Source organism: Sorex araneus, chromosome 3, assembly GCF_027595985.1.
Source record: "Sorex araneus isolate mSorAra2 chromosome 3, mSorAra2.pri, whole genome shotgun sequence".
Lineage (NCBI taxonomy): Eukaryota > Metazoa > Chordata > Mammalia > Eulipotyphla > Soricidae > Sorex > Sorex araneus.
In genome coordinates this window covers 94,665,115-94,678,015 of record NC_073304.1, presented here as the reverse complement: position 1 = coordinate 94,678,015, position 12,901 = coordinate 94,665,115, and the positions used below count along the sequence as shown (strand labels likewise).

The 12,901-nt window shown below is 40.7% G+C and overlaps 1 protein-coding gene across 1 annotated transcript in view; it reads left to right on the top strand.

Annotated features, from left to right (window-relative positions):
• The first annotated feature begins 555 nt into the window (after positions 1 to 555).
• Positions 556 to 12,901, top strand: part of ATP8B4 (ATPase phospholipid transporting 8B4 (putative)) — a 185,983-nt gene continuing 173,637 nt past the window's right edge. Inside the window, exons 1-3 of the mRNA XM_055132113.1 lie at positions 556 to 648; positions 8,804 to 8,917; positions 11,359 to 11,457. Of these exons, the coding sequence (XP_054988088.1) occupies positions 556 to 648; positions 8,804 to 8,917; positions 11,359 to 11,457 (306 nt within the window). The remainder of the gene's footprint in view (positions 649 to 8,803; positions 8,918 to 11,358; positions 11,458 to 12,901) is intronic.

Below are 12,901 nucleotides of genomic sequence, written 5' to 3'. Positions count from 1 at the left end.
GTCTGGCAGTCTTCCAACTTTTTGAACATTGTCCTTATTGTAAGCAGGTAAACAGTATACAAACACCTCATATATATGCATATAGTAATGTGAACCTTTCGATGAAATTTTAGTAAACTCAACTTTCAAATTTTCAGTGAAAATAAACATAGCCGTTCTTGTTTTTCCCCCCTGATAGCCCAAAGAACTGTTTGGGAGTCCCACGGGGGAGAGGGGCCCCAGAAGACTCATACAGTGAGTAATCTTAACGCCACATGAACCTGGGAAATGAAGCTCTCAGGTTTCCTAAGGGAGTCCTGGCTTGCTAGGGGCTCCTACTGTATTGTTCACTGTTTTCTTCTCACCCCGATCACTTGCTCCAATTGTGTCATCAGTTTATAAGTTCATTGTCTACTGACTCTTGTCACTCTTCCTGTAAGGCAGCCTGCAAGGGGAGGGGCTTGTTTGCTCATTCATGTGCTTCCTGCCTTCTGACATGGTGCCTGACACCAAGGAGGCCCTTAGTTGAATATGTTCATGGAAATCAATGACTCTTCTGTTCTTCCCTTACCAACAATGTATTTGCTCCTGCTGGGGAGCCTGGGCCCAGGAAACTGCCAGCTGCTGCTGCTTCTGGTGATTGTGGTGATGAGGCTGATGGCAGCCAATGTTTGTTGATGGCTCTGTAGAGCGGCCACTGTGGCTTACCTCTTCCTCAACACACTCTAGTAGACACCAGATCAGAATACATTGATACAGAGTCTAATCCTTCCTATGACTCTACCATTGCCACCTGGGTGCTGTACAAATAACACCAGCTCTGGGGCAACTATGCAATTTTCTTTAGAACCCTGGGGATCAGATGGAAGCTCAACAGTGTACAAAGTAGTGTTTTCTCCATTGCTCCAACCCCGAATGCCGTGGACTGTACACTGGGCAACCTTTGACTAATCCTGAGCAGTTGTGGTTCTTTTTGGTATCAATGAGGCGCCAGACACCCAATCTCCAGGCCCGTTTGCCCCATACATGCATTCTTTTGGGATCTTTGCATAAACATGGGTATTTCACATATTTCCCGAGTGGTGCAAATGCCTGTAAGCCACTTCCTTTTTTGTGCAAGTGATCTGTGGACACAGTATCATTTTGGTTTTCTTTTATGAACTAGAGATAATCTCTTCCTTAAGCGTGAGGACCAGTTTTCTCACTAAAATTCAGATTGTACTGTAGTGCTACGTACCTTCTCTGGTGGCAAGAAAAGTAGGCTCTCCTTAGCCTGGAAGACCCTGGCAATTGCATTTTATAGCTGCCACTATATAAAAATGTTTTATCATATGTGGGGATTTTTTTTTGGATAGTGTTGAAACCATGATACTCATTGCAAAAGCTCCTGGGGTTTGGCTTGTGGGACTCACAGATGTAGGCTGTGTCCCCGGACAACCACCAAATGCATTTAGACTTAGCCTTCCATGACTCATTCTTTAAAGCAGATGTAGAGGTGTAAGTACACTGTTCTATGAAAACACAAAGTTATCTTGGATATATTATTAATGCTCTTACCTGACATTTAAGACTGGAGTGATAGCACAGCAGGTAGGGTGTTTGTCTTGCACGAGGCCGACCCAGGTTCCATTCCTTCATCCCTCTCCGAGAGCCTGGCAAGCTACTGAGAGTATCCTGCCCTCACAGAAGAGCCTGGCAAGCTCCCCGTGGCATATTCGATATGCCAAACACAGTAACAACCAGTTTCACAATGGAGACGTTACTGGTGCCTGCTCAAGCAAATCGATGGACAACGGGACAACAGTGCTACGATGCCACCTGACATTTGATTGGGAGTAAAAGAAAAGTCAATTATGTTTGAGTTAGAATTCATTTCATTGATAAACTTAATGCACAGCCAATAAGTCCAGAGAGATGACTGGCATCAGGAGTGGCCTGGTGGAGTTTCATTCTCTGCATTTCTTAGCCATGCATCTTATTTGTATCATTTATTCTTGTCAGCCTCTCCACTAATGGTCCCCAGATGATGTTGGTGGCCTCCTAGTCTCACTGCTTCCTCTGAAATCCAGTAAGAAAGAGACCCAGCATTGACATAGGCCATGTCTAATCCTTGATCCAAATCATAACTAGGAGGATGGACCTTACAAGGACCTGAGTTTAGATGGGAGTTATGGATTCATTACGGATGGCAGTTGAATCCATCCAGACCACAGGATAGAGAGATTTAGAGTATTATGTGCTGAAAGGAAGAGACATGTAGTAAAATGTCTATTACACCTGGCATTCAATAAGGACTGGAGGGGCAGAGAGAGTTCAGGATTTAAGACACTTGCCTTAATTCAGCTGACCCTTGTTCAAATCCCCTGAGCACCATTAAAAGTGATCCCAGAGCACAGAGCTAGAAATAGCACGAGCCCTACCGTGTGTGTCCTTCTCTTCTTCCCCCAAATCAAATTTAGTCAAAGAACAAAAAAGCAAAACAGGACTGGGTTTGGAGCATTTGATTTTGGGTTTTGACATTTGTTTGTCAAATATCTTCATATCTTACACTATCCAAATCATTTTCAGGTTAATTTCTATTCTTAAATGTGATATACTTTGGTGATGTCCATAGTTTGGACTTTCTGCCTTTTTGACAAGTGGTGACTCTTTCTGATGAATGCATTCTGTGTAATTGGGTCAACGTATTATCTGTGGGAGTAAGACTCTCCAGAACTTTCCTTTTCCCTCTCGTACTGCTGCTGGTAGCTTGTGAGATGGAGGTTGGAGCATTTTTGAGGAATTACAAGGAGCAGAATCATTCTGCAGACTCATAGTAGTCTTGTGTAAGTGAGAAATAAGCTCTTGTTATGTTAACTTCCAATGATTCTGGAGTTGTTGTCCTGGAAAATTCATTGTATTCTGCCCAGTGCATTGACTTTCCTGAATTATCAGGGGGTTGCTCACAAAACCCCTATAGTTGTCTCTTTCCACTCAACAAAATGTTTTTACATCTCTGACCTACTTCCACAAAGCCCTTAAAGTATATATAGCAAATAATTATTACTAGGTTCATTTTGCCAGTGAAGCAAACTCCCTAAATGCTCCGTCCACTGATTTAGTAATAGTTGTTATTTTCTATTTGCTTTGTTTTCTTAAGTAATATGATTGCACAATGAAATCTCATTATAAGAAATAATGCTTCTCATCTTATTACTATTTTATTGATGGACCACCTCTGAAGCCTTGATCCTATTTTACTTGACTCGCTCCCTGTGCCAGCTAGACAATACTGAGAATGGGAAGGATTCTAACCGCTGCTGTTTCTAGTGGGGAGCTCAGGGAAAAGCAGGGCATCATCTCTTGCTCTTTTTACATGAAACTTTCTGTCCAGCCAAAGCACTCCTGAGGGCAATTGGAGGAAATGTTTACAAGGGAAACTATAATGTATGTACTAGATAGCTGTACTAGATAACTGTAGTTCATAGGAAGAGGGTTTACTCAAGAGATAATGGTGGCTATTTAATATTTTCCTTGGGGGAGAGAGGGAGAGAGCTGTAATCCAGATGGATGGCAGTTGAATGGAGAGAGTGGAGCAGAGGAGAGAGAATGGAGGAGAGAGTGGAGCAGATGCTGCTTCATCTGAAAGCCAAAGAGACATCACTTTGCACTGAGTTAGGGAAGCAAGGTTGAAGAGTGGGGTGTAGATACAAGGGCCAAGGGGATTGCCCCATAGCTGGAAGCCTGCTTCATGAGTGGAGAGGAGAAGGCAGATGGAATAGAGAAGGGATCACTAGGAAAATGATGGCTGGAGGAACCAGTTGGGATGGGAGATGCGTGCCGAAAGTAGGTAATGGACCAAACATGATGACCTCTCAGTGTCTGTGTTGCAAGCCGTAATGCCCAAAAGTAGAGAGAGAGTATGGGGAATATTGTCTGCCATGGAGGCAGGGGGAGAGTGGGAAAGGGGGGGTATATCTGGGATATCGGTGGTGGAGAATGTGCACTGGTGGAGGGATGGGTGTTTGATCATTGTGAGATTGTAACTCAAACATGGAAGCTTGAAAGCTTGTAACTATCTCATGGTGATTCAATAAAATAATTTTTTTTTTATAAAAAGAAGAGTGGGGTGTTTGTGGTGGGGTCCTTGGAACCACAGTGCCTAGATTTATCCCTTTTCCCCGTGTAACCATGCATGAATTATCCAATCTCTCTGAATCTGAGATTTTCTTTCTGTAGAATGAGAATATAGTACTTATTCCTTCAGAATATTGTGAGAATAAAGTGAGCTATGAAATATAAAGCTCTCAGTATAATAGACATAACATTTCAATAAATGTCAGTTTTCTGACTGCTGCCATTATTATTCATTGTCGCCATTATTATTCATTGTCGTCCCTTCTGCCATGACCCTGCCCTTCCTCCACCCCCCACGCCTCATCCCTCACCTAGACTGTCAATGATCTCCAGTCCTCACTTTATCTATTCTTGTGCCATCTCCAATTTGTTCTCTCCCTAGTAGCTAGGAGAATATTTTGAAATTCACGAATATTTGAAAGGCACGAAGATACCTAAACTCCTTCAGTAATTCCCTCTTCACCTGGGACTTGTAGTCTTCACAGATAAAGATAAAAATTCTTATTACAGGATCCACGGGTGCTCTCTCGAGCCTGACTCTGTGCTGACCTCTATTGTCCACTCGTAGCTTTGCTCACCTCTGACCATTTGGAATATAACATGCTAGAGGAGCAATACTCTGTTCTCATTCTGCAGTTGCCCGGCAGGTAGAAGGGAAACAGCTGCTCTCTCCACATTTGTACTTCCTCTGCCTCTGTGAACTGTTAATTGACTTTATGCAACAACCTTGGAGGAGTGTTTGAGCTTCCTCAGCTCAGCCCTGCCCTTTCCTTCTCAGAAGGAATTTCCCCGGGGGAAGCTTTGTTTCCTGTGATAGGGAGTCTGTCCTGGTCTGGGATAGCCGTGGCTGTGTGGATGAACCTGTCCTATCCAGGGGTCCATCGGCTGGTCCTCCAGATGAACAAACTGAAGACATGGATTCCTACCTGGATTCTAACAGCAACGAAAGCAGCTAGGGGAATTCTGTAGATGCCCCTTATTTGCCACCCCACCTTCCTTTGCTTTGGCTTTGAATGTTTCTAGTGAGCTAGTCTGAAGCAGTGGTATCAAAAAGGACAAACGAATAATAATGGCAAAGATCTTCTGTGTTGTATTATGGAATGAGTTGTACTGAAGTTATAAGCCAAGGGCCACGAAGATAACACAGCGGCTAAGATGCTTGTCTTGCACGCTGACCTGGCTCCCACCCACAGCACCATACCTGGTCCCTGACCCCTACCAGGAGTGAGCTCTGAGCACAGAGCTAGGAATAAGCCCTGAGCACTGCTGGTTGTGGCCCCTAAAAAGCAAATACAACAAAATCTCTAAACCAATAGCTGTCTAAGTAAGATCGCTGAATCTTAAGGTACCTGATCTAAAGTCATACCAATACTCTCACGGTTCCAGACTGTACAATGGAAATGGAAAAAAAAAATTTGAATTCAAAAACAAAAGACCGCAAAAGGGGTGCAGAGACTTTCCAGGAGGGGGCGCCCTTGTTCCTTGTGCCAGCGAGAGCCTGGAGGCTCAGTGACTCTCACAAAAGAGCTCGTAAAACAAATATGATCACTGTTATAAAACCAGCCAAGCAAATAGGAGAAAAAAAATAACAGTTCTCATTTGGTTTATCACTTTGTCACGCACTGTGAGCTCTTCACCTACATGGACTTCAATTTTGCAGGAGGCCTTGCTATGGCTAGTGTCTTGGCATGTTCTGTATTTGTACTATTTGTCTTTTGACCAAGATGCAGGCATGGCCTCTATGTTTCAACATAAGGAAAAGATCACACAAACTAGTAGGATGTGATCCTACTCATTCACTACTTGTTGCCTCTAACTTTACTCTTATTATTTTCTCCGAGGTTCCTTCTTTAGAAAAATGGCTTGTGATGGATGGACGGTTCTCAGCTTTCCTTCCTAGCTGGAACTCAGGGCATAAGAATCAGAATCATTTTGCAAATACCTCTCAGCGTGTGACCAGGTTTCAGACTAGCTATGCTGGATACTCTGCTCTTCACACCTCACTCATTCTCCCACCACTTATTGGATGGAGTGGGACCCACTGGTTCCTGACAACTATGAAAAGGACCCTTTAACATGTGGTTGCATTTTCCTTCTTTAGCCAGTAATTACTAGAAGCCACTCAAAACAAGTTCCTTTTTCTAACCTCAGTTTTTTAGGACTAGTGGATGGAAATTCTCTGGGTATATTGATTCTGAATTTTAGCAAAAACTGTCACCCCAGATTTCTCATGCTTTCTTTGTGCATAAATCAGAGTAGTTAGTTACGTAGTTTTATGTATTTAATAATGCCTTGTAAACACCTGAAAAAGGTATAGACATTAATCTGTGGAGTAAGCTCTCATAGTTTGCAATATATATATTTTTCTTAAAACAACAACAACAAAATTCATTGTCTGGTCTTTGGGGCTAAGATACTACAGCAGGTGAGGTGCTCACCCTGCAAGTGGACAACCCAGATTTCATCTCCAGGACCCCATGTCATCCCTTGAGCCCACCAGGAGTGAGCCCTGAACTCAGAGCCAGCAAGAAGCCCTGAGTATCAGTGGGTGTAACCTCAAAACAAAAATAAACAAAAAATTACTTATTTTTAAAACCAGTTGTCGGGGGCACCCAATAGCACTAGGGACTACTTCTAACTTACTATTGACTATATGAAACTAGAAGGAATCCAAACCTCTGGCCTGCAAAGTATGTGCTGTAGCCCATTGAGCCATCTTTCTGCCCCCTTCACATCTATTTTAATGCATTAGTATATTCGGCTTTGAAAAAATATTAAAACTCTTTATTTTATGTAATTTAATTCACAAAATAAAATTCTGTATTTAAAGTTTTCTCATGGCAAAAAATTAATTTTTATATTGGTTTTTAAAAATGTAAAATTTAATATATTTAATGTATTGATGTTTAATATACCGAGACAGAAAACTGTTTATTAGCAAACTATTTAACATATTGACATAGAAAACTCAAGACTGAATGCGTTTTGTTTTTTGGTTTGGGGGCCCATCCCCAGTGATGCTCAGAGCTTCGCTCCCGAGGGAATCACTTCTGATGATACTAGGGGGAATCATAAGTAGTGTTGAGGATTTGAACTGGTCAGGTATGTGCAAGGCAAGTGAAAGTGAAGTTTTTCTACTTCAACATAAAAAATAATTGTAAATGAGGAGGAACCGATAATGGATTTTGCAAGATAGGAAGAAATAGTCTAGGTATTTCAGTTAATTAAAAGTCAATATGAGGGGCTGGAGCGATAGCACAGTGGGTAGGGCATTTGCCTTGCATGTGGCCAACCTGGGTTCAATCCCCAGCATCCCATATGGTCCTCTGAGCTATGATCCCCAGGAGTTAATTCCTGAGTGCATGAAGCAGGACTAATCCCTGTGCATCACCGGGTGTGACCCAAAAATAGCCAAAAAAAAAAGTCAATATGAGATGATTGGGAGGCAAAACAGTGGGAGTTTGAGAGGGTTGGGGGCACCAATGACAATGATGCAGGGACGCGGATGCTCTGCTGAGGGCTGAGGTGTTGGAACATTGTATGCATGAAACTCTCTCGTTAACAGCATTGTAATCCATGATGCCAAGAAACGAAAAAAGTCAATGCAAATAAGAGTGAACTACAATTATTAAAACCAGCATGAATTTTTGTTGTTGTTGTTGTCTTTTGGACCACACCCAATGGTGCTCAGGACTTACTCCTGGCTCTATACTCAGGGATCATTCCTGGTGAACTCAGAGGACCAGATGGGGTACCCAGGATTGAACTCGGGTCTGCTGTGCAAGGCAGATGCCTTACCAGCTAGCTGTACTATCGCTCTGGCCCCTTAAATGAAAATTTAAGTCATTGTTAATATAACTTTCCAGAACGCAGGACATCAGAAAGTTTCTTGTACCTAGTTGAACCATCTGTAATAAGTGATTCATTTCTGTGTACCTTGTTTTGAGATGCAAAGAAATTAGGATGCACCCGTAATCCTCCCATCTGGAGATGTTTATAAATAAGTCTCGGAGACTGGATGAAGGGTTTGGAAAACAACATAAAGATTTAGGGGAATTCTATAAGAGGTTTTCAAGTATTTGAAGATAGTCAAGATGAAGAGAGGACTTAGACTTGATCGAGGTGGCACGTGGGTGAAATTTGCCCAATGGCAAAAATGTTGTAGGGAGGAAGATTAAGGCTCTTAAAATAAATAATCTAGCAATTCCCATTCTGAATAGGAAGCAGGCTGCCTTTTAAAGTAGTCAATTTCTGATCACAGAATCTCTCTGAAGACTGACCTGCCAGGAACCTGTAAGAGTGAGCTCACGGGGCATGCTTTGAGAATGTGGACCAGATAATTCCCAAAGTTCTTTCCAACTTCAGAGACCCTAGAATCAGCTGTGTTTACCTACAATAGGTGCTCTGGAAATCTGCCAATAAATGAATGCAAATGAGTAAAACACCAAGGGAAGAAATTTGCAAGTGATGAAGTTTTTAGTCCTGCATGGCATTATGACAGTGGACAGTAATTTCACCCAGTATGTTGAGCGTGTCATCTTAGAAAAGTGAAGACTTTGGGCTACTGAGAATCAAACATTTTCTAGGTTTCAGGTGTATCTTCCTTCTTTGGGCACAATTTGGGCTCAAGTCTTGTAAATTTTAGAGATAATTTTGATTGTGAGCAACCCCTTGCTCCAAACTAATATAATGTTTTTTTTTTTTTCAGGATAATCGCATCCACACATCCAAGTACAACATCCTCACCTTCTTGCCAATTAATTTATTTGAACAGTTCCAAAGAGTGGCCAATGCTTATTTCCTGTTCCTTCTGATCCTACAGGTAACTTTTAGGTTGTATTTTTCATGAGTTGTTAAAACTATTATTATGATTAAAAAAATTAAATTTCTTAGATTTTCAGGGAAAAAACACCCTTATCAGAGCTTTAATGTTATTATTGCTGTTTCTCTTCACAAATGTGGGAGGGTGAGGAGTGGGTAAAATCTAGTACATTCATCATTTTAAACACTGAGGTCATTTTAAAATGCAGCCCTGCACTTTGTGTGAGCCAAACCAGAGTGCAATTATTACTGTGTACAGCCACCCTCCTCCAGTTAACTTTTTCTTATGTCAACAGTATGGGCATTGCCAGAATGGGGGCAAAAAGATGAACTAGATAATAGTTTATAGAACTCAATTTAGCAAATTTCATTTGCGTCTAAGAAACAGTGACACCTTTTACATATTTACATATAAATGTAAAATAAATTTACACCAATTACATATAAATAAATGGTGTGTGAAGTATGTTATTTCACTGTAGAGTGATGAAATGTTTTTATAGTTTTGATGGACTGATTGGTTTAAATCTGATTAAAATTTGGGTCTAAATAAAATTTTAGCTTTTGATATTTTGAATGAAAAAAGCATAAGTCAGAGAGAATACATGTATAGAAACTGTCTAATTAGCCACTTATTTACTTAGCATCTATTTTATAATAGTTGATCAATGAATTAATTAAATTTGGGGGAGCTGCATCTGGTGGTGCTGGGGGCTACTCCTGGCTCTGTTCTCGGGGTTGCTCTCGGTGGGACTTGTAGCTCTGTACAAAGCTGGGGATTGAACTAAAATATTGTTTCATATATCCCTTTATACTATTCCAGAATTTTGAGCTAATTTCTCTAATTAAATGGGATTTATTGTTCTGGTCAAAGGCTCTTGTGTATAGAATTTTATATCTGAAGGGGTTTAGCCCAACATCCTTTCTTCTATTGAGATTTGGTGAATTTTAAAAACCTTATGAGAGTTAATAATAAAACTAGGACTATAATATAAATTTCCTGCTGCTCAACCCATGTGTCTGTTAGCAGTTCCAGAGATTTTGAGGGTTTAAAGAAAAATCTTATGTGGAAGCTATTCCCTAAGACTGCTGTAGTTCAGAGCTCTTTTGATGAGGCCTGATAGAACACTTATCTTCAGTCCCTCCTTTCCCAGGCCATAGTTTCAGAGCTGCTCCAAAATGAACCCTGGTTGGAAACTTTGTAGGAGAATCATATTAACTACAGCTCTCGTAGGTTGGTGACTTTGGCAGTACAGGCACAAGACTTTGAAGTCAGAAGGGTTTATATTCTTCTTATTTTTTTTAATGATAGCTTCCTTAATTTATTTTTATTTTTTTATTTTTAAAATTTTGTTGATGTATCACTGTGAGGTACAGTTACAGACTTACAAACGTTTGTACTTACGTTTCAGTCATACAATGGTCGAGTATCCATCCCTCCACCAGTGCCCATTTTCCACCACCAATGATCCCAGCATCCCTCCCACCACCTCCATCCCATCCTCCCCCAACCCCACCCCACCTCTGTGGAAGGGCTTTCCCTTTCCTCTCTTTCCTTTTTGGTGTTGTGGTTTGCGATACAGGTATTAAGTGGCCATCATGTTCGGTCTATAGTCTACTTTCAGCACACATCTCCCATCCCGAGTGGGTTCTCCAAGCATCCTTTACTTGGTGGTCCCCAGAAGGGTTTATATTCTTAGTCTATTTGCTTGATACCTTAGATCTTGGGATCATATGGAAAAATGACAACCCAGGGCTGCTAACTCCAGACTGCCATTGACCATGTATTTTGTGTTGTAGAGTGATGGATACTATTTACATGAAACACAAATCCTATGGGTTATGCAAAATGGCTCTGGTATAGAATCTAACTCAGAGAACATTTCTGAGGGTCAAATAACCTAACACATAGAAAATACTTGGAACAATATCTGGCTCCAAGTAGATGTTTGAAGACTGAGAATTGACGAGGAATTGGTAAAATGATTAAAATCTGAGATGAGAATCTGAGAAGGGGCAGGTGATATTTATTATTCTGGGGGAAAGATCACAATCTGGAATATTCCAAGAAAATTAATTCTTAACTTTCTACTAAAATTTAATTTTTTGGTTAGCTATTTGAAAATAGATTCAATATTTCCATATGTCTTATAATCCAATGAAACTATTGAGTTGTTCAGAGATGCACTGTATTTGTTCAAATAATAGAATGTTCTGTTAATTTCTATCATGTTTAATACAATTCAATGACAAAATTTGGGAAATGGGGATAATGATGGAGTTGTGTGCGCTTTTGTGGTGGTGTGGTCTAATAACTTTGGACATTAATACCATAACTTTAAAACTATTGTAACAATCTTACATAAACTGTAGTTTAAAAAGCAAAACTACATTTATTAATTAAAAAAAAAATTCTAAAGCATTGAAAAATGTTTATTTCAGCTGATTCCAGAAATCTCCTCTCTGACCTGGTTCACCACTATCGTGCCTTTGGCCTTGGTGATAACTATGACAGCTGTCAAAGATGCCACAGATGACTATGTGAGTATTTGTACCTTCCTTAGGTCTCAATTCAATTTTAACCCTTCAGAAGCCGAAAAATGAGATCCTCGTGTATTTCCTTTTTTACTGGGAGGGGAAGGAGCATACCCGATGAAGCTCAGGGAACCAGTGGTACAGGAATTGAACCTGTACCTCTAGCCTGTACTATAGCCAGTTGGACTGTCTCCTCAGCACACTCATGTATAGTTTTTGAACAAGACTCTTTTGGTCAACACCATATATAACTCTTTTGCTATTTGATGATTAATAATGGTGTCATGGCCTCAGATTCTCTCTGTGAGTGAAATAGTTAAGTAGAAAGAAGCGAACATTGGAGAAAGAGACCTTATCCTGTCATGTTCTAGCACTATGAGATCAGACTATCTACTTCTCTGAACTTTTTTTTTAACCTTTCTATATAATGTAACCTGTGACACCAGCATGGCTGATAAAAAGAGATGCTGGAGGTAGAGGGTTTGGCTTGTGGTGGCCACACAGTTAGGGCTGGTTCTCTGCACCCCTTCTTTACTTGGGGAGCTCTCTTCTCAGCATTCATGTCTGTTTCTAAGTAGAATTATCAGAATATCTGAAATGAGCCCTCGGCTTCCATTTCTAATCTTTTCACAGCTGTCAGTTTATACCAAGACCTACTGGCAGAGCCTGAGCAGAAGTACCACTGAAGTCCAGCTAGAGGGCTCAGCTCTCAGGGGATGATGAGCTAATTAGTCCTTTTCTTCCTTTGAAAAGATTCATTTTTATTAAAACACTGTGATTTGCAAAGTTATTCATAATACAGTTGTTTTGGGCATAACTGTTCCAACATATAATTAGCCCTTTCTCTTGAGACTGGCTAGAAAATTTAAAGGAGTACTTTCAAGTTGGATGCTTTTCAGCAGTTTGTCTTTTTGTCTTTCATTGCTGTAGGAAGTGTTTTCATATGCTTATATTTTTATGAAACTGTGTGTTAGTTCAACAACGGATATCTTTGCAGTAAAGGACAGTTGTCACCCTGAAATAGGAAAGATTGTAGAGAGGTGAATAGTAAGAGGTCTGGATAAAATAACAACGCACTACTTTTTAAAAAATAATTTTATTAGTGAATCACCTTGGAGTACAGTTACAAACTTATGAACTTTCATGTTTGGATTTAGTTTACATCCCTCCACAGTGTACATTCTCCTCCACCAATGCTCCCAGTATCCCTCCCACCACCCCCATCCCAACCCCTACCACCCCATCCTGCCTCTGCAGCAGGGCATTTCCTTTTGTTCTCTCTCCTGTTGGATGAACAATATACCTACTTCTAAGCCTGTAGGACTAAGGGGAGTGAGCAGTTATCAGACCTAGAGCTTCAGTGAGTGCTACACCCTTTAGCTGCAAACTGCCCTGTAACCCTGCTAGAAGGAAAACAGGAAATAAAGACCCATTACATTCCACTCTGGCC